The 19,612-nt window shown below is 39.2% G+C and overlaps 1 protein-coding gene across 5 annotated transcripts in view; it reads left to right on the top strand.

Annotated features, from left to right (window-relative positions):
* The window catches only part of Parg (poly(ADP-ribose) glycohydrolase), a 116,610-nt gene that overhangs the window by 54,008 nt on the left and 42,990 nt on the right, over positions 1–19,612 (top strand). For all 5 annotated transcript variants that reach the window (XM_037208729.1, XM_028878387.2, XM_037208728.1 and 2 more), the window contains 3 exons: positions 7,842–7,921; positions 12,051–12,111; positions 16,732–16,807. In XM_037208729.1, coding sequence (XP_037064624.1) covers positions 7,842–7,921; positions 12,051–12,111; positions 16,732–16,807 — 217 coding nt within the window. The remainder of the gene's footprint in view (positions 1–7,841; positions 7,922–12,050; positions 12,112–16,731; positions 16,808–19,612) is intronic.

Here is a 19,612-nt window from a genome sequence, read left to right as displayed (position 1 = left end):
ACTTTTCAAGTGAGTATTCTGTCATCTGTCCACATAAAAACATTATAAGAAACGTTATTGGCAAATAAATAACATGTTTCCCCACCTTATTCCCACTGCTAATTCTTCAGCTCTTGCTTCTTTTTCTTGCTTTATCTGAGCATATCTTTATGGAATTTGACTAGAATATGAATTTCTTCTCTGGCAGAGGCAAACCTTCAGAAAGCTCTCCTGTCCTCCTCCTTCACACTGGGGTAAGCGTGATGCCCACCTGTGCCATCTGAAATCCCAGTGTGCTCTGGTTCTGAGGATGTGCGCCATAGGTATAGGCAGTGCACCCGTTAGGAACAGTCTTAACATACGCACAAAGCCACATTGCAGCCCCTTCTTATCTTCCAAGTAGAACGTTACAGTGGAACCTTTCATTTTAATTTATCTTTTTGTAATGATGTAGTTTCTTAAAAACTTACTTTTAGACTTAACAAAAGTTGCAGAAATAAAACCCAAGAGTTCTTGTGTACAATTCATGTAGTTTTGCTTTAACATCTTTTGTACATAATAAAAATAATGACATCTAGACAGTTAATACTGGCTTAATGCTTAACTTTTCCACAGCCTTATGAAATCTTATAATTTTTGTTACCTTTTTTTCTAATCCAGCTCGTAACTAGCATCTTACATTACATGTGTCTGCTTAGATTCCTCCAACCTGTTCCTTAGAATTTTCCCTTCCTTTTATGACTTTGGCCTCCTTGAAGACTACTCATTAGTTATCCTGTAAAATGTTTTCCATCTGAACGTGGCTAATGTTATTTCACAATTAGAATGAGGTCATGCTTTTTTTTTTTTTAAACAAGGTCTCACTCTATGGACCAGGCTGACTTCAGATTCTCAGTGGTTCTCCTTTCTCAGTCTTCTACTGCTAAGATTCTATGTGTGAGCCATGGCACAGGGGTAGGTCATGGTTTTGGGCAGAAATATCACAAAACTGGTCTTGTGTCCTTCCCAACCATTCACATTAATGGGCTTATAATTCATCTTAGAGTTGGTTCAGCTGGCCAAGGTAATGGCTTCTGGGTTCTCCCACTGAAAAAGAACTTACCTTCTGTGTTTTCTTAGGAAAAATAAAATACTGCAAATGGTATCACATTTTTCCAAACTAGTTTTAGCATCTGTTGGTTGATCTTTTCTGCATTTATTATGATAGTGTTTGCCTATTGTAATTTTTCTATTTTATTTTCTGTTTATTAACTAAAATTCTATTGTAAGGAAGATCTATCCCTTAACTCCTATTTTTTTTAATATTCCAATGGACTAATGATCTTTTTGTACATCATATAATTTAATGTAATTATCATTCATTTTACTATTTATATTTTTCTTTGATCATTAATGCTATTTAAAAATAGGCTCGTGAGCACTTTTGGCAAATTCCCATCATGTTTTTGAACATAGCTTTCCCTTTTGGAGTCATAAAATGTTCTAGGTTTATATTATCCATTCCCCAGCCCTGGAACCAGCCATTATCTAAGGGTCCTTGATTCCTTTATTTGAGACTGAAATCTAGGTGGTGGGTTTGCATTGTTTTTAGTGAAACTTATTCTATATGGGCAGCATTTCTGACAGCTCGACATGACGGTGCAAAAATGTATTTATAATTCTCTCCAGTACCATAGTGTTAATTCCAAAGGCCTGTGTTAAGTCTTTTACAATTACAAAATACTTCTCTCCCTGGAGATGAGAAGAACTCTAGAATAAAGCTGATTAGTAGCTGATATAATTTTTTAATTAAAAAAATCAAAATTAAGACATTTCAGTACATTTATAGGATTTTTAAAGCAAATGAAAAATATAAAATTATTTAAATGCAAGAATACTCAGCTAGGTGGTGGTGGCACACACCTTTAATCCCAGCACTGGGAGGCAGAGGCAGGCGGGTATCTGTGAGTTCGAGGCCAGCCTTGTCTATAGGGCTACACAAAAAAAAACTGTCTCTAAAAACAAAACAAAAAGAATACTCTCAGGCTAGCATAATCCTCAAGTTATATTAAGGGCTTGCAAACATTAAAAGATGAATGGAAATCCCTGTTATACAGTCAGACTATACTATCAACAATAAGGGGAGTATTAGCAACCAAAAAATAATGGTATCAATGTAAGAGAATTTCCTTAAAATCCCATTGTTGGCAAACTGGGTGGTATCCATGCTGTATCTCATGCTTTTTATTTGCATAAACATCCATTGTGTGGCGTGTTTCCACATTCAAGCTGTAGTTGAGTTTATGAGGGTGATATTTATTCTGTATAGCCCAAATAGACAGCGAGCAACAATTGTGTTAAGTGTACTAGTTATAGAAACTAGGCAAGCTAAATCCTTTGTTCTTATTCTTAGGTGGAAGTTGTCTTGTTTTTAAACCTTGTAACTTTCTGAACTGCCCTTCTTTCCATGTGATTTTTATTCTCCCTTCAAGATTCAAGTCACAGGTCAAGTGACTTCAGCTATCTGCCAGGACAGTACTTTTCAGCAGTGTGTACCTGCCTCCTCTTATGAGGTGTTTTGTTTGTTTGGTTGGTTGTTGTTTTTTTTTTTAATTTTTAATTAATTAATTAATTTGGTTTTTCGAAACAGCGTTTCTCTATGTAGCTTTGCGCCTTTCCTGGAATTCACTTGGTAGCCCAGGCTGGCTTCGAACTCACAGAGATTCACCTGGCTCTGCCTCCTGAGTCCTGAGATTAAAGGCATGTGCCACCAACACCCGGCTCATTTTATTTTTTGTGCATTGGTGTGAGGGTGTCAGATGCCCTGGAATTGGAGTTTCAGACAGTTGTGAGCTGCCATGTGGGTGCTGGGAATAGAACCTAGGTCCTCCAGAAGAGCAGTCAGTGCTCTTAACCTCTGAGTCATCTCTCCAGCCCCTAACCTAACAAACAACAAAAATGATGACTATTCATAACCACTGATGTGTCTGTTATGGCTCACTGTCCTTCTCTCTGTGGGAGTTCCTGGGCAGGGAAGTTTGTATATGATGAGGTTTTGGAGAGCATATGACTTACCTATAGAAATGAGACTGAAACACTGTTCTGCTCAGGCCTGGTGCATTTCATGTCTGACTACCTTGCTAAAGCAGAGTGCTCTGAGAATACTCCAGAAATGGAAGAGAAAACAAAGCTCCCTTTTCCCCATGCTCCTAGAAGTACAATAAACCATTTGTTAAACAAATAATGTGTTTTCCCTTCCTTCCTTCCTTCCTTCCTTGTTCCTTCCTTCCTTCCTTCCTTTCTTCCTCCCTCCTTCCCTCTTTTCCTCCCTCCCTCCTTCCTTCCTTGCTTGCTTGATGGTTTGTATTTACATTTATAACTTCTGGCAATTCAGGGGGAGTCGGGAGAGAGAGAGAGAGAGAAAATTCAGTCTCAAGTGAGATAGGGCTAGCTCCTTGATTGAATAAGAAAAATGGTAAAAGTATGTGGTGGGAGGCTGACGTCAATAAATTGAATAAGCCTTCCTTCTTTTATTTATTGTTGTGTTCTTCCAGGCCTGCTTAGTTATGTTAAATACTTCTGACCTTTTCCCCTGCTTGCCTTTCTCAGCCTGAACATTTATATAAAGGCTTCCAATGTGATTAGCATTGATGCTTCTGAAATCACATGGAAACTAGATGGTCAGAGATAAATTGTGGGTCTCAGCAGTGGGCAGCCCAGGAGGCTTTTACATCTGCCTCTTCCCTGAATTGAAAATGCTGCTGGGGCCATATGGCAGAGTGCCTCACAAAGGAGCCAGAAATGACTTTCTGGCTAGATCTCATATTATCACTTGCTTCTGTTTTAAAGTGGAGGTTATAGTGCTTTGGACTTGATTTACTATATACCAGTGGGATTGATTCTTAATTTAAAAGTGTGTGTGTGTGTGTGTGTGTGTGTGTGTGTGTGTGTAAAATCTAATTCCAGTAATGTTCTCAGATTTTAGTTAATGATGTTTCTCTATAAGTATGGAAGGGAAAACACACATTAATAACTCTCTGACCCTTTACTGACTTCTTCCCTTGACAATGCCAAATGTTTTGTTTAGAACAAAGTGAGGTTGCCTGACTAGCTTTTTTCTGTTGTCTTCTAAAAATAATCTGTAATTATCATATAGTGAAATATGTAAATGTCTTCCCTACATGGGCAAGGACTGTTATGGCCTGGCTTATGTACAAATTTGTGTACATGTTGCTGATTGAAAATGCATTTCAAATATACATACCCAGAGCTTTGAAAAATCTGCATTAGAAAGAAAAGATGTTGGGAAGTTTAAAATCGGATGATACTTGATAGCTGTTGGTTGCCCCTTCTTTCTCTCTCCTTGAATGTCTTTCTATCTATATTTCTATCTCTTATCCTCTCTTTCCCAGACCCCATGTCTGTCTGCCTCCCTCATGTCCATTTCCAGTGAAGTCTGCTATTTTTACATGATACAGACATAGAATAATTCATTTTATTTGGGTGGTTATGCATACTGGAACCGAACTGGAGAATTGTCACAAAGATTTTAAACCTATTTCTCCTGACTGACTGCACTTCACACACACACACACACACACACACACACACACACACACACACACGCACGCACTCACGCACGCACGCACGCACGCGCACGCGCGCACACACGCACACACGCACACGCACACATAGAGAGAGAGGTAGAGAGTGAGTTCCTTCTTGGCTCTGTAAGAAAATGAGAAATGTAGGACTTAATGGTACACACCTTTAATCCCAGCACTCTGAGGCAGAGGCAGGAGGATCTCTGAACTTGAGACCAGCCTGGTCAACATCCAAGTTCTAGGCCAGCCAGAGCTATATGTGAAAGAGGAAAAGGATGAAAACAATGACCATGATAATAGTGAGAAAAGGCTGGTGAATGACTCAGCAAGAAAGGTGCTTGTCACATAGTCCTGATATCTGAATTCCATCCCTAGGTCCCAGAGTGGAAGTAAAAAGTGGCTTCCAAATGTTGTCTACACATACACCATGACATTTGTGCACATAACACATGTGCACACACATAAAAATCCTTTTTTTTTAAAAAAAAAAAAAAAAGATTTATTTATTATGTATACAGCATATATGACTGCAGGCCAGAAGAGGGTACCAGATCTCATTACAGGTGGTTGTGAGCCATCATGTGGTTGCTGGGAATTGAACTCAGGCCCTCTGGAAGAGCAGTCAGTGCTCTTAACCTCTGAGCCATCTCTCCAGCCCAAAAATCCTTTTAAAAAAAGAAACTGATGCCGGGCGGTGGTGGCGCACACCTTTAATCCCAGCACTCGGGAGGCAGAGGCAGGCGGATCTCTGTGAGTTCGAGGCCAGCCTGGGCTACCAAGTGAGTTCCAGGAAAGGCGCAAAACTACACAGAGAAACCCTGTCTCGAAAAACCAAAAAAAAGAAAAAAAAAGAAACTGACTGGTTGGGGATTTAGCTTAGTGGTAGAGTGCTTGCCTAGCCTAGCAAGCACAAGGCCCTGGGTTCGATCCTCAGCTCCAAAAAAAAAGAAAGAAAGAAAGAAAGAAAAGAAACTGACATTTACATAAAAAACAGAGAAATCTTATTTGGTTACACAGTAATTTGAAATTGGGCTTGGAATAGTGAATGAATGTAATACATTCAGATACCGCTTGATTTATAGAAAATTGGGAGTATTTTGCTTGGCTGTTTGGCTGATTGGTTGGTTCTTTTGAGAGAGTGTGATGTAGTTAAGGCTAGCCTTGAACTCATTAGCTGAAGTTGACCTTGAACTCCTGATCTTTCTGCCTTAACATCCCAAATACTGGGATTGTAGGCATGCACTACCATGCATGTACCTTTAAGATTTAAATTTGTAAAATGAAACAGTTACTCTCATCTATAATGATAATAATAGCAATATAATGTTCAAGAAAAGTTCATATTGCCAGGATAATACATCTGTGATCCCAGGGACCTCCTAAGGTTAATAATTTGCGATTATGGTTATGAAATATGAGGGCTTTTATGTGATTTTGCAAGTAGCTGACTATATATGAGACATCTTTCCTTATGGGGAAATTACTCATTAAGGGCAATACTCACTTTCTCTTCTTTCTGTAATAGTCATATTAAAGAACTTCTCCCCTTAGTTGAATTGTATAGTACATCAGTTCATGGCTGTGTTTTCTATTATACTCCTTTCTTCTGTTAAGTAGTAATTTTAGAAAAGGATTTTGCGTAGAGGCCAAGGTATTCATTTAGCAAATCATGTTTATTGATAAAGGATGTTTAATTAAACTACCACATGACTGTTTCATTTAAACAGACTTTGTTCTAGTTGACATATTACCGAAGAGACCAAGCCTAAACCTTCATTTTTTACAGTCTCTTTTTTAGCTGCCAGCTAGATTTAAGCATGTTTGTATTAATCTTCTAGGTACTGTTAAACTATTTTTTAAAGTAGAGCATACAGTATTGGCATTCCTCTTAAGTGATGGTCATACACATTGTTTCTCTAGAAGTTGACTTGAATTCAGATCCTTCTACATAGAATCCTTGGCTGTATTTCGTTCCATTTTCTAAGTCACTTTAGTTGCAGGATTGTCTGTGAATTGCCCCTTTCTACATTCTTACATAAGATTGTTCTTCTAGTCATGAAAAATGGTACCCATTTTACCACTTACTAAAGAAGACTTTTACTTGAAGGCTTTCTGGATTTAAAGGCAGAATATATGACTCGGGGCAGAAAATGTTCATTATTTATAGCCACTGAATCTTCGCATGCTTTTTAAATGCCTTTGGAAAGCTAGGTCTTATGCTCAAAAGTGTGCTTTTGTGTGAAATCTATAATGAACTACTTACCCAGGTCATGTGCTTCTAAAGCCCTGCATTTCTTTCCTCTGGATAAATTGCATTAAGTGTTAACAATAACAATGCCTTGCCATTACAAAGAAAACAGAATCAAACAGTGCAAATCGAGGTTGTGGATATTGGGCAGCACAGAGAAGGCTTGGCTTTTGTTACCAAGCAAAGGATCTGCATTAACTCAGACTGCTGTAAAAACAGCACAGGCTCAGTGGCTCCAACGACAAAGTTTATTTTTTGACAGTTTTGGGGGCTAGACATTCCAGGTCAAGTGGGGGTGATTGAGTGTGAGGTGAGAGTTCCTCATGTCTTACAGACCATGTCTTCTCACTGTCTCACTCACTGCCTCTGCTTCATAGGAACATAATCCTGTAAGACTTAGCCTTCTCATCTGACCTCACATAGCCTGCTCCACAGCCTCACAGGCCTTATCTCAAAATAGAACCTTGTTGAGATTTTTGTATTCAACACAGGACTATTAGGAAGACAGAAACATCCAGTCCAGAACAGGATCTATTTAATTACCAAAGACTGCTCATTCAGTCCCAATGTCTTGTCACAGCTGTCTGTGTCTTGACTCTCATACTTCCCTCACTTTGTTACAAATACTCAGGATGAGGACTTTTCTGAGATACCCTTTGTTTAAGTACATAACTAAATACTATGCATTATATTATGCATAATAAATATAGTATGTATTATAAAGAGTACTTGCCATGAAGACATTAGCTATCTGGCCCTAACTGACACTGGGTACAAGACAGTGCCTTGTTTGGGCTGGAGGAATGGGTGGAAGGAGAGAAGTACTGTTGACTCAGCTACCTTTTCAGGAGCCTGGTTCCAGGCAGGGTGAGTCCTCTCTACATGCCCTTTGAATCCACATCAGCTTTCTGGCTCTCCAGAGTCCCAGGACTGATTCTGGAAGAATTTGGTTTTAATATTTGATTAAAAATAGATACTTGGTCTTTGTAACTACAAAAGCATTTAACCCTTGTACTTCTGGCCTCTTTCAGGTTGTTTGAAGGACGTTCATCAAGGAAACCAGAGAAACTGAAAACACTCTTTTGCTACTTCCGAAGAGTCACAGAGAAAAGTAAATTCCTTTCATTTGTAACTATAATTTTCCTTGCTGATGATGAAAATTCAAATCAAATAATCTGAGAAGTATTTTGTATTTTGAAGTATATTTGCTTGTTTAAGCACATTTAGACAATAATGCTTTAATATATCCTAGATTTATACTGCTTATGTATAGACATAAATATGTACTGCAATATCTGAAATTAGAACTTTGTACTTTGAAATACATACCCAAGGGTTGTTGTAACTCTAAATGACTTTCAAAAGAAAGGACAATGACCAGAAAATACCTTTAGGATGCTTTTTATTTAAAGAAGCATTAGCTAGCTTACTTTTTAATAGATAAAATAATTTGTTTTTCCTCTCCTTGTTCCTGCCCCACTGTCCTGGTTTGTGACCATGATAAACACAGTGACAAAAAGTAGCTTGGGGTGAGGGTTACTTTAGCTTACACTTTCAGGTCATGGTTCATCATAAAGGGAAGTCCAGGCAGGAATTTAAGCAGGAACTGAAGCAGACACCATGGTAGATCCCTGCTTACTGGCTCTGCTTCTTATGCAGCTCAGGCCCAGCTGCCCAGGGACGGTACTGGCCAAAGTAGGCTGGGCCCTTCCAGTCAGTCATCAAGCAAAATAGTGTCTCACAGACATGGTGACAGACCAGTTTGATCTGGACAATTCCCTAACTGAGATTCTTCTCCCAAGGCAACTCTAGTTTGTGTCAACATCTCCTAAGCCCTACATAGAGTTTTTATGAGACTGAGTCACACTTAGTGTAGACATGTCTGTCTTCCTCTGTGGGACCTTACTCTCTTACTTTCCCCAAAGCAGAGTCTCATCTGTGAGTAGAAGCATGATTATAATTACCTCATAGGGTAATTGCATATATTAAGCAAGAAGATACATACTTAATATGTTAACTATTACCAGTAGGTAGACTTTCCTACAAGGTACAGGAAAGCCAGAAGACTTGCTGAGTAAGTCAGGTCTAGTGTGGTCAAGTGAGATGAGCTTTTGTCCTTTCTGGGCCTCCAGCTTGGAGGATTGTCTTCAGTATCATCTCGAAATCCTTCTAAGGTCATTTACCCCTTTAAATACAGTATTGCTAAATATTGGTCAAACTTTTAGAAAGAAGTCTGGTGAAGAAGATTTTGATGTTTAAGGAGAAAACTATGTTCTTAATAAAATAGTATTTATAGCTTACTTAATTTAATTTTGCACCCTATACTGAAAGAAATGTTAAGGAGGATGCAGGGTTGTTCAGGCTTATAAGAAACACAACTAAATTAGAATTTATAATGATTTGTTAAAAATGTGGCCTTTGGGTTGGGGAGTTGGTAAAGTGCTGGCCAGGTCCTTAGGTTGATTCCCTAGAACCCATGTGAAAAAAAGCCAGGTGTGATGGTGGGCACTTGTAATTTCTGCATTGAAATAACAGAGACAGGCTATTCCCTGTCTTCTCTGGCCAGCCAGCCTAACCTACTTGACAAGCAACCAATCCAGCCTACTAGGCCAGTGAGAGAACCTGTCTTAAATAAATAAGTAAATGGGTGAATGAATGAATGAATGACTAGAAGTTGGCAGTGCCTGAGGAATACCCTAGCATTCTCTGGCTTACACACACACACACACACACACACACACACACACACACACAGAAATGTAACTGTTGAGGTAGGGTCTCATTGTGTAGCACAGGCTAGCCTTGAATTCCTATCCCACCTTTAAGTACTAGAATTACAATTATGTAATCCAATGTAGTATCAAGCTACTAATTTTTTTTTATTTTATTATTATTATTATTATTATTATTTTTGGTTTTGGTTTTTCAAGACAGAGTTTCTCTGTGGAGCTTTGCGCCTTTTGCGCCTTTCCTGGAACTTGCTTTGGAGACCAGGGTAGCCTTGAACTCACAGAGATCCACCTGGCTCTGCCTCCCCAGTGCTGGGATTAAAGGCGTGCACCACTGGCGCTACTAATTATTTTTACTAACATGTTTTAGATATAAAGTTATTGAAAGTTGACTTTTCTATTTTGAGAGTCAAATCATATAATTCTTTTCTAAAACCTAATTTGCTTTTCTAAGTTTTAAGACTTCATTTACTTTGAGGAAAATTTTTAAAGCTTTTGTTTGTTTAACTAGAAATATATAAACCTTCTTAAGCTTTGGAACTTAGATTAAAGAAATTATATATAAATAAATTTATATTAACCAAAGTTGCTTCTTTCTTGCCCCTCCCCCACTATGCATAGTAATTTACTTTTCTGTCAAAATACAGCGCAGTGTTACTCTAGGTCTTGATGTGACTCTGGTGAAGGAAAAAATATGGAGGGGAATGAAAGCTTATAGTAGAGTTTCTGGAGTCTACTGTATAGAGACTTCAGAATTTGGTTTAAAGTACCGTATTGCATTAAACTCCAAGACACCATAGATGGTAGGGAGTCCCATCACATTATGTCTATATATATAGGAAGGAGAAACACTACATGTTTCTAAGAAGACACTCAGAAATTGGAGACTGTCATAGGTGAGCTGTCACACAGAACTGGCACCCCAAACATCTGTGGTCTTAGTCACGGGTAAAGGAGAAGTCAACCTGGCTATGCAGAAAGGGGATAGTAGAAACGTAGACATCTCTACTGTGACTCTGGATAGAGGAGAGGGAGAAGCTCTGAGAATTTGAACCGTAAGACTCGAGTACCAGGCCTGCAATCCTGCCACCAGTGTGGTCTGCAAAGGCCTGCAGCAGGACTTAATCCAGTGTCCTGTCAGTGGAGCCTCAAGGTGACTGTTAAAGCAGACGCCAATCTTTTCTGGCAAGGCTGTATTTTAATCCAGACCCACGCCTCAGTAGCTCCACTGTAAAATGGTATGCTAGTTTCAGAAACTTAATATATGAAAGAAACAAAACCAAAACATGGCTTTAGAATGGATAAGATGTAATTCTAGCAAGATGTACTAGTCTTCTGAATTGAAGTGTCTTACATAGCTTCAGAAATAAAGATTGTTATGGGTTAAGGATTTCAAACTCGATGACTTAGACATGCTCTCAAGAAGTGTTCCTGTTTCTATCAGGATAGCCATGTCACTCACTCTCCCATTCTCTTCCTTCTCCTGCCTTCCTGCAGGGTTTTTATCACTTTCCCTTAGTCTCTGCTATGTGTGAGTGACATTTAATGACCTCACTTCTCTGCTGAGTAATTGAACGATAAGCTAGACATTGCTTTCATATGTACATTGCTTCTCTTGTGTGTGGATTATTTGATTTCTTGTGAATTTTAAGTTTGCTGTGCATTTGTCTTAAATAATCTAAAGGCTATTTTACTATCTGTGTATTAACAAAACGTCCTGGCTCTGATACTGCTGCCCTCTATGTTTGAGTTGTTCTGTGTGTTACTGGGAGTACAGAAAGGCAGAACTGCCCACAGAATGAAAGGATGAAGTTACTGCTGACCTTCCACTGGACGCAGCACCATCACCACTAATAGTCTCTGACAGCTCTTTCTTAGGCTTAAGAGCCTTTTCCCCCAGAAGACAGCAGACATGTCATCAGCCTTTTAGCTTGTTCTTTGGTCTAAAGCACACAAATTACTTCTGGCCAGCTGTCTTATTTTTTGCTTTTGACTAAAAAACAAAATAAAACAAAAAAACACACAGTAAATCTAGCCAAAAATTTTTTTCCAAAATTATTGACTACATTAGTAATATTTAATTTTGATCTTTTTGAGTCTCTAATATCTTTAAAAACAGATCATCTTTTCCCCTAAATTCTTCCTTTTCAGTTTTTAAAGCACCACCATCACCAAAAAGTACCAGCTCTCAAATCATACTATTGTACTGTTATTTGTAGTTTTATTTAGTGAAGGATTATTGTTTTATAGAAGGCGATCCTGATATTAAGAAAGTAGCATTTTCTTAGTCCTTATTTTGACCTCTGTATAAGGACTCCCCTGTCTGCAAGTTCAGTGTGTAATAGAATTAACACCAACCTGCTTCAACCCCAGCACTGGGAATGCAGACATACGCCTCTGTTCCTGGTTCTACTTAGTTTTCAGGTGCTTTTAGTCAGATTCTTTTGTTGAGTATATGTCAAATTAAAATTTAATGCTTTGTATGTTTGTTCTCTTTTATGACTTTTTTAGAACCTACTGGATTGGTGACATTTACAAGACAGAGTCTTGAAGATTTTCCAGAATGGGAAAGGTAATAATAAAAATAACGATCAAGCTAAGTGGTGGTAGCACACAGCTTTAATCCCAGCACTCAGGAGGCAGAGGCAGGTGGATCTCTGTGGAGCTCCAGGCCAGCCTGGTCTACAGAGAGTGCTCTAGGACAGCCAGAGCTACACAGAGGAACCCTGTCTTGAAAAACCAAAAAACAAAAAATCAAAAAAATCAAAAAACATTAACCTTAGAATTACAAGGTCTGTTTGATCACAAGAGGACTTCTTTTACAGCTCTTGGAAAGATGGGCTTTCAACCTTTAATTGCCCTGCATCCAAAGAGTTTCTTCCCATAAATGACTCGTCTTGCTTCTTATTGTTAGAATGTGTCTTTTAAATAAAATTCTCATCTTTGACTTCGTTTAGACCTGAAACTCGGTTGTTTAGAAATGAGAGTTTTTACATATAAAGATGCTGCTGCCAAGTGGAGCATCCATGTTCTCCCTGACACCCATGCAGTCAAATGTTTATATTTTAATGGACAACTGTTTTGGAATTGGTAGATCAGGAATTTTGAGGTTTGATTTTTTTTTTTCCACATGTACAATTGACAGATTTTGTGGATTCCCCACGTAATACAGTTGTTCATGTTTTATCTGGAAATGCTGAGGAAAGTAATAGCCAGTCTGAGTTAATCCACATTTGTAAGATCTTTAATACTCTGAATAGTTAATACACTTCCTAATCTAGAGCAAATTCCCAATGGTTAAAGAAATATGGGCCTGCTTTTTAAATACAGAGAAAGATATGATAACCTTTACTGTGTGCTGTTGCACGAATCCCAATTGGTCTTATAATAAAAACCTGGAGCCGGGCGGTGGTGGCGCACGCCTTTAATCCCAGCGCTCAGGAGGCAGAGCCAGGCGGATCTCTGTGAGTTCGAGGCCAGCCTGGGCTACCAAGTGAGTTCCAGGAAAGGCGCAAAGCTACACAGAGAAACCCTGTCTCGAAAAACCAAAAAAGAAAAAACAAACCTGGAGCCAGATATTGGGGTAAATGCTGAAAGATCAGAAAGAGAAAGGAACGAGCCACAGCCACTTCTCAACTTACCAGCTCCTCACCCGAAAGGGGAGATCATCAGACTTGAATGCCTCTGAACTCCTGTCTCCTCCCACCTTATATTCCTTTCTCCAGCCAGCCATATCACTTCATGTCCCAGCCTCCCTGGTGCTAGGATTAAAGGTGTGAGCCATCACCACCTGGCTGTTTCTCTTTTAGACTAGATTCATCTCGTGTAGTCCAGGGTGGCCTTAAACTCACAGAGATCTATCTGCCTCTGCCTCCAAGTCCTAGGATTAAAGGTGTGTGCCACCACTGCCTGGCCTCTGTGGCAAACTCTGTGGCTAGCTTTATTTGTTAGAGCATACACAAAATTCCACCAGAGCATGTACATTTTTGTATGTATTTCACATTAAGAAATATCTCTCTGATGTTTTTCATAGTTTGTAATATTGTTCAGAATTAGTGAAGAAGGAGAATAACTCGTAAGGTAGTTAACTTGAAGGGACTTGTCTACCTAGGTGATGCTTTAGTCCTCACAGATGTTGTCAGAGAACTTCAGTAGGCTGAGTGCGTGATTGAAATGATTCTTAATAGAGAGCAGTGGATGGAAAAACCAACATGAACATGAAGAAGGCATGAGCCAGGAAAGAAGTGTACTTAGAACCATGGCAGTTAGAGATAAAAGCGGCCCAGGAAGCCCACTAGAGTGCCAGTGACTCTACCATCCCTTCAATGGATGGAGACCAGACAGGCTCATTGATGAGAAAGTCATTGTTTTAACACAGCCCAATCCATTCATTAGCTACTTAGTACCTAACATTGTATTTCACCAGTCATCTGTCTTCTTTAAGTCCCTTCCCCTATTCTTGGTTGTTTTCTTCTTACCCTACAATTAGTGAATAGGATTTGTAAAGTTCTTCAACATTTGGCCTTTTTTCATACCTTAAAATTGCTTTCTTGACCTCTACTTCTAACATTGATACAGGTTGTATACTAACTCATTTTTGGATTGTAAACTTGCCTTTGACATACCTTGATTTCATGTTTCTCTTAAAACATGTGGCCTAGAACTAAACATTCTACTGTGTCACCTGTCCAAGCTAGAGTAGAGAGCTTTCCTTTTCTCTGCTCTTCTTCTATACTGAGACACAGGAACTGAGGAATACAGTATGTTTTATTCATGTCACTTTGGTATCAGTTTTTTCTAGATCCTTCACAGTGCTCACTAGCCTGTCACTACCGTAAAGGGCACCCGACGTCACCATGGACAGGTGGAAATGCAGACACTGGTGTGGCTGCTTTGGGAAGGGAATACAGTAACTGTCCCTATGTGAGACCTATTGTCCCTTTAACTCTGATGGGCACAACCTAACTTGGTAGTATTTCTAAGTTAATTTTACCCTATTGGTATCTTGTTTGTTTTAGTTGCTTCATGAGTGAGTTGGGGACCGTAATTACAATCGTCTCCCAGGCTCCACAGGACCAGGAAAATTAATGCATTTACAGACAAGCAACTCAGCCAGGTGGTGGTGGGGCACACCTTTAATCCCAGCACTCTGAAGGCAGAGGCAGGAGGATTTCTGTTAGTTCAAGGCCAGCCTGGTATACAGAACTAGTTTTCAGACAACCAAGGCTACACAGAGAAACACTGTCATGAAAAACATAACTAAATAAATAAATGAATGAATGAATCGATGGATGGATAGAGAGAGAGAGAGAGAGAGAGAGAGAGAGAGAGAGATTGATAGAGGATGAAGAAGAGATAAGGATTGTTGGTATTGCCAAGAGTATGGGACAGCATGGGAGCATGGATGTCATGGAGTTAAAGGCTTTCCTGAGTCTGTTTCTAGCATGTTCCAGGTAGCCCTTTGACATTAGCAGACACTTTAGCCAGGCTTAGTTGATCACATAATCTATATCTTTGATTCTTGGGGCAAGAATGCAGAGTATTTGCTGAGGCTAAAAGTGGAGAACTATTAGGAGGTTAAAGGATTTGTCGGACAAACCACACTGAATTTGTAGCCATTTCCTAATTACAGTGAGAACTGGTGCACATGGTTGCCAGCTTCAGTTGTGGAGAAATGTTGCCAACCAAAGGAGTCCCCATTGACAGTTCACAGATTTCTGGAGCATGCCTAGTTGTCTTTCTTTTGTATCCTCGTAGGCAGTCTCCCTCTGAATAAAATGACTAGGAATCTAGGACCATGAAAGGAGGTTAAAACCAATCTACTTGCGTTCCATTCCCAGAACCCACATGAGGGAAGGAGAGAACCACCTCCCACCGTTGTCTTCTAACCGGTACACAAGTATTGAGTGAGCCCCCACAAACACACATGCATACAAGATAAACAAAGTACAATAAAAGTGTTATTACAGAATCAGACCTATAGACCTTCTACAGAAGATTATATAATCTTTTCTAAAAGCATGATATACTGTTAATTTCGATCAATGAGAGGCTACTTGGGTTCAAATCTCACTGTGTTTTATTTACTAACTTGAGTAAATCAATTAAATGCTTTATTTTCTTTTCCATTTGTAAAGTGTGGGTTATTCTAAATGAGTTAATCCAAATAAAGTTTTTAGAATGGAAGTTGTATTAAATGATCTTAATTAAGCTTATCTGTCAGGCTAGAGTTTTGCCACAAATGTTTGTGGGCTCATAAAATTGGGACATTAGTAAATCTCAGCAATAAATAGCACTTCTAAATTGTGTGTGTGTGTGTGTGTGTGTGTGTGTGTGTATGTATGTATGTATGTATGTATGTGTGTGTGTATACTTTGTGTGCTTATTCATCACCTACTCAAAAACATCATAAGAGTGCTATTTAAGGGGTTGGGGATCTAGCTCAGTGGTAGAGCACCTGCCTGGCAAGCGCAAGGCCCTGGGTTCGGTCCTCAGCCCTGAAATAAAAAATAAATAAATTAAAAAAATAAATAAATAAAGAGTACTATTTAAGTTAGCATCTATATGTTATAGTAGATATAAAATATTTATATCCTAATATAGCTTTTTTATTCAATAAGCAATTGGGGAGGTGAATCTACTAAGAAAAAAAATAACATCTTCAAACGTTGTTAATACAATGAAATTATCAACCTAATGTAACACAGGCCAATATCTCAGTAACCATAGTTTATGAAAAAGAAAATAATTACACCTCCTGAGTAATTAGTTAAAATGCTAGGTTTATCTGTCAACAATGTTAATATAAAAATTCCATAGATCAGAATCCCAGTGGCACCCCTCCCTAAACAGTAGTTATCAAGCTAGCGAAAATAGGGCCCATCTAAGAACCAAGCAGTTGCAAACTCTAGCATCATAATAAAGTTTCATATATTTTCATTTTTGTCTTGAGAAATTTCTTAACTCAGTTTCATGTAGGGGAAAATAATATTCTGTCTCATTTTAATGCAAATATGCATATTTGAGTGAGAAAAAAAATTGGGAGAATTAATACCATGATTGTTAATATTTATTTCTGGCTCTTAAGATTGATTCTTGGTGGTTTCATTTGTTTGTTTGTTCATAGTCATTTGTATTTTCAGATTTGTGTGTTGTGAATTACTTATCTAAGAAAATACTTTCTATATTCTAGATGTGAAAAACCCCTGACACGATTACATGTCACTTACGAGGGTACCATAGAAGGCAATGGCCGAGGCATGCTACAGGTAGGTAAATATCAGAAGTATATGTCTATTTAAGACTTTCTTCTTGCCAGGTTTCTGATAGAAGAGGAAATTTGAAAACCTGTTTGTCTCCTAAATTGATCTAATGCAAAAAAGTATGAAGAAAAACACAGAACAGATCACGTTGACAGCTGTTATTGCCCATGTATGCTCATGTTCCTCTTATAAAAGCTTTTGACAGAAAGTCCCAAGATCTGGACAGCATCAGTCCTCTTGGTTCAGACACTGACTGTGGATTGACAGAGGACCAAGTTCCCAGGGTATGGTCTTGACAAGCTGTCAGGAGGCAATTTTGTTCTTTTCCTTTAAAGGCTTGTTCTTGGCCCAAATCACGACTAGTTTGATGTTCTTATGCCACCAAAAGCCTTGTTTGGGTATAGGAGGCAGACATCTAGGGCTGATTGATAAAACAGACTTCTTTCCCGTGTATAACACTTTCAAAGCACGTGAGGTAGCTATTTGTAGTGTCTTTTCTCTATTGAAAAGCAGGTAATCCTGTCTGTTCCTTCATCCTTGCTATCAAGTTGTTACTATTACTACTTCTTTCCAAAATCTGAGAGAAATAATAATTAAGAAGCTAGGCACAGTATTATGTGCCTATAATCCTAACATTTGAGAGTCTGAGGCAAAAGCTTAATGAGGTCAAAGACATAAGTTCCAAAGTAGCTAAAGAATTGTATTCTTTCTAGAACAGTCCTTCATGAAGACATATTTATAAGTCAAATCTAAAAAGAAGCATGCTCTGTTTCCTGTTTATTTTGGCTTCTCACTGTGTTGCTCAGGCTGATCTTGGACTCACTGTGTAATCCAAAGTGCTCTTAACCATATGATCCTTCTGTCTCTGCCTTCTGAGTGCCAGGGCTATAGGTATGCTCCACATTGTCCAGTTATATTAGTAATTTGTCTATTCTTTATATTTGAAAAAAAGATTTAATTGATCTTATAATTTTTCTTCCACATAAGAAATTTTTCAGTGTGCTTAAAAATTGTTCCAAATGAATACCATTTTTTGTTGTATTTCTTCCTTTATGCAGTTCTTTCCTGCATTAAAGTGTTGGATAAAGTGGAGGAGGCATAATGTACCTAAGAACTAAGCAAAGCTATTGCTAGTTAGCACTACAGGAATGCTGACCTCTCATTACAGAATAATTCAACAAGGAATCATTTACCAACAGTAAGGGTTGAGATTCTCCCCACTTGCCTGCAATATATTATATATGAAATGTGGGGCCTTGGTAGGTTAAAAGACTACCATAAAGGCTTCTGGCATTATTAATTGCACCTTCTACCCATTCCACATCTCTCCAGGAGATCAGGGAATATTGTATTGCAGTGCTCCGAAAGCTCATTATGCAGCGAATAAATTATATTATATTGAATGGCAACAACAAAACCTCTGTAAGGAGTGCTATCATTTCTCTCTTTTCATCAAGTCACAATGCAGAAACTGAGTAAGTAATCTGAGCAAGCCCTTTAAAGTAAGAGACTTGGAAAATGACTGACTAAAAGTAAAGAGACACTCATGTGCATGTATTCATGTACTGGAGCAGGTTTCCCATCTGTTATAGAGAGCCCTTTTTAAGAACTTTTGAAAGTACTAGAAGCTTCGGGTTTCTTTTTTTTTAATTAAACTTTTTCATTTATTTTACATACCAACCATAGTTTCCCCTTCCTCCTCTCCTCCCATTCCTTCCCCTTACCTCCCACCTACCTACCCCACATCCACTCTTCCTCCTCCTTCATTTAGGAAGGGGCAGGCCTTCCATGGGAGTCAACAAAGCATGGCATATCGAGTTGAGGCAGGACAAGCTCTTCCCCCTGCATCAAGGCTGGGTAAGGCAACCCAGCATGGGGAATAGGTTCCCAAAAGCCAGCTCAAGTGCCAGGGACAGGTCCTGATCCCACTGCTAGGAGCCCCACAAATAGACCAAGCTATACAACTGTCACACACATGTCGAGGGCTTAGGTCAGTCCCATGCAGGCTCCCTAGCTGTTGGTCTAGAGTCTGTGAGCTCCCACGAGCTCAGGTCAGCTGTCCCTGTGGGTTGCCCTGTCATGAGCTTTACCCTCCTGGCTCGTACAATCCCTCCTCCCTCTCTTCAACAGGACTCAGTGCTTGGCTGTGGATCTCTGCATCTATTTCCATCAGTTACTGGATGAGGTCTCTCTATTGACAATTAGGGTAGTCACCAATCTGATTACAGGAGAAGGCCAGTTCAGGCACCCTCTTCACTATTGCTAGGAGTCTTAGCTGGGGGTCATCCTTGTGGATTCCTGGGAGTTTCTCTGGCACCAGGTTTCTCCCTAACCCCCAAATGCCACTCCACCCCTCATCAAGACATCTCTTTTTTTTTTTTTTTTTTTTTTGGTTTTTTTTTTTGGTTTTTCGAGACAGGGTTTCTCTGTGTAGCTTTGCGCCTTTCCTGGAGCTCACTTGGTAGCCCAGGCTGGCCTCGAACTCACAGAGATCCGCCTGGCTCTGCCTCCCGAGTGCTGGGATTAAAGGCGTGCGCCACCACCGCCCGGCAAGACATCTCTTTCATTACTCTCCCCTCTCCAGATGCACAATAGGATCCCTCATGTTCCCATTCCCTCATCATTCATTCCCCTTCCCCACCCAGTTTACCAAGGAGATCTTTTCTATTTCCCCTTCCCAGGGAAATCAATGCATCCCTCTTTGGGCCCTCCTTGTTGTCTAGCCTCTCTGAGGCTGTGGATTGTAGCCTGAATATTCTTTACTTTACACCTAATATCCACTTGTGAGTGAGTAATACCATGTTTGCTTTC

The sequence above is a fragment of the Peromyscus leucopus genome, chromosome 9 (assembly GCF_004664715.2).
Source record: "Peromyscus leucopus breed LL Stock chromosome 9, UCI_PerLeu_2.1, whole genome shotgun sequence".
NCBI classification, from domain to species: Eukaryota; Metazoa; Chordata; class Mammalia; order Rodentia; family Cricetidae; genus Peromyscus; species Peromyscus leucopus.
This window is presented reverse-complemented; position numbering and strand designations above follow the sequence as displayed.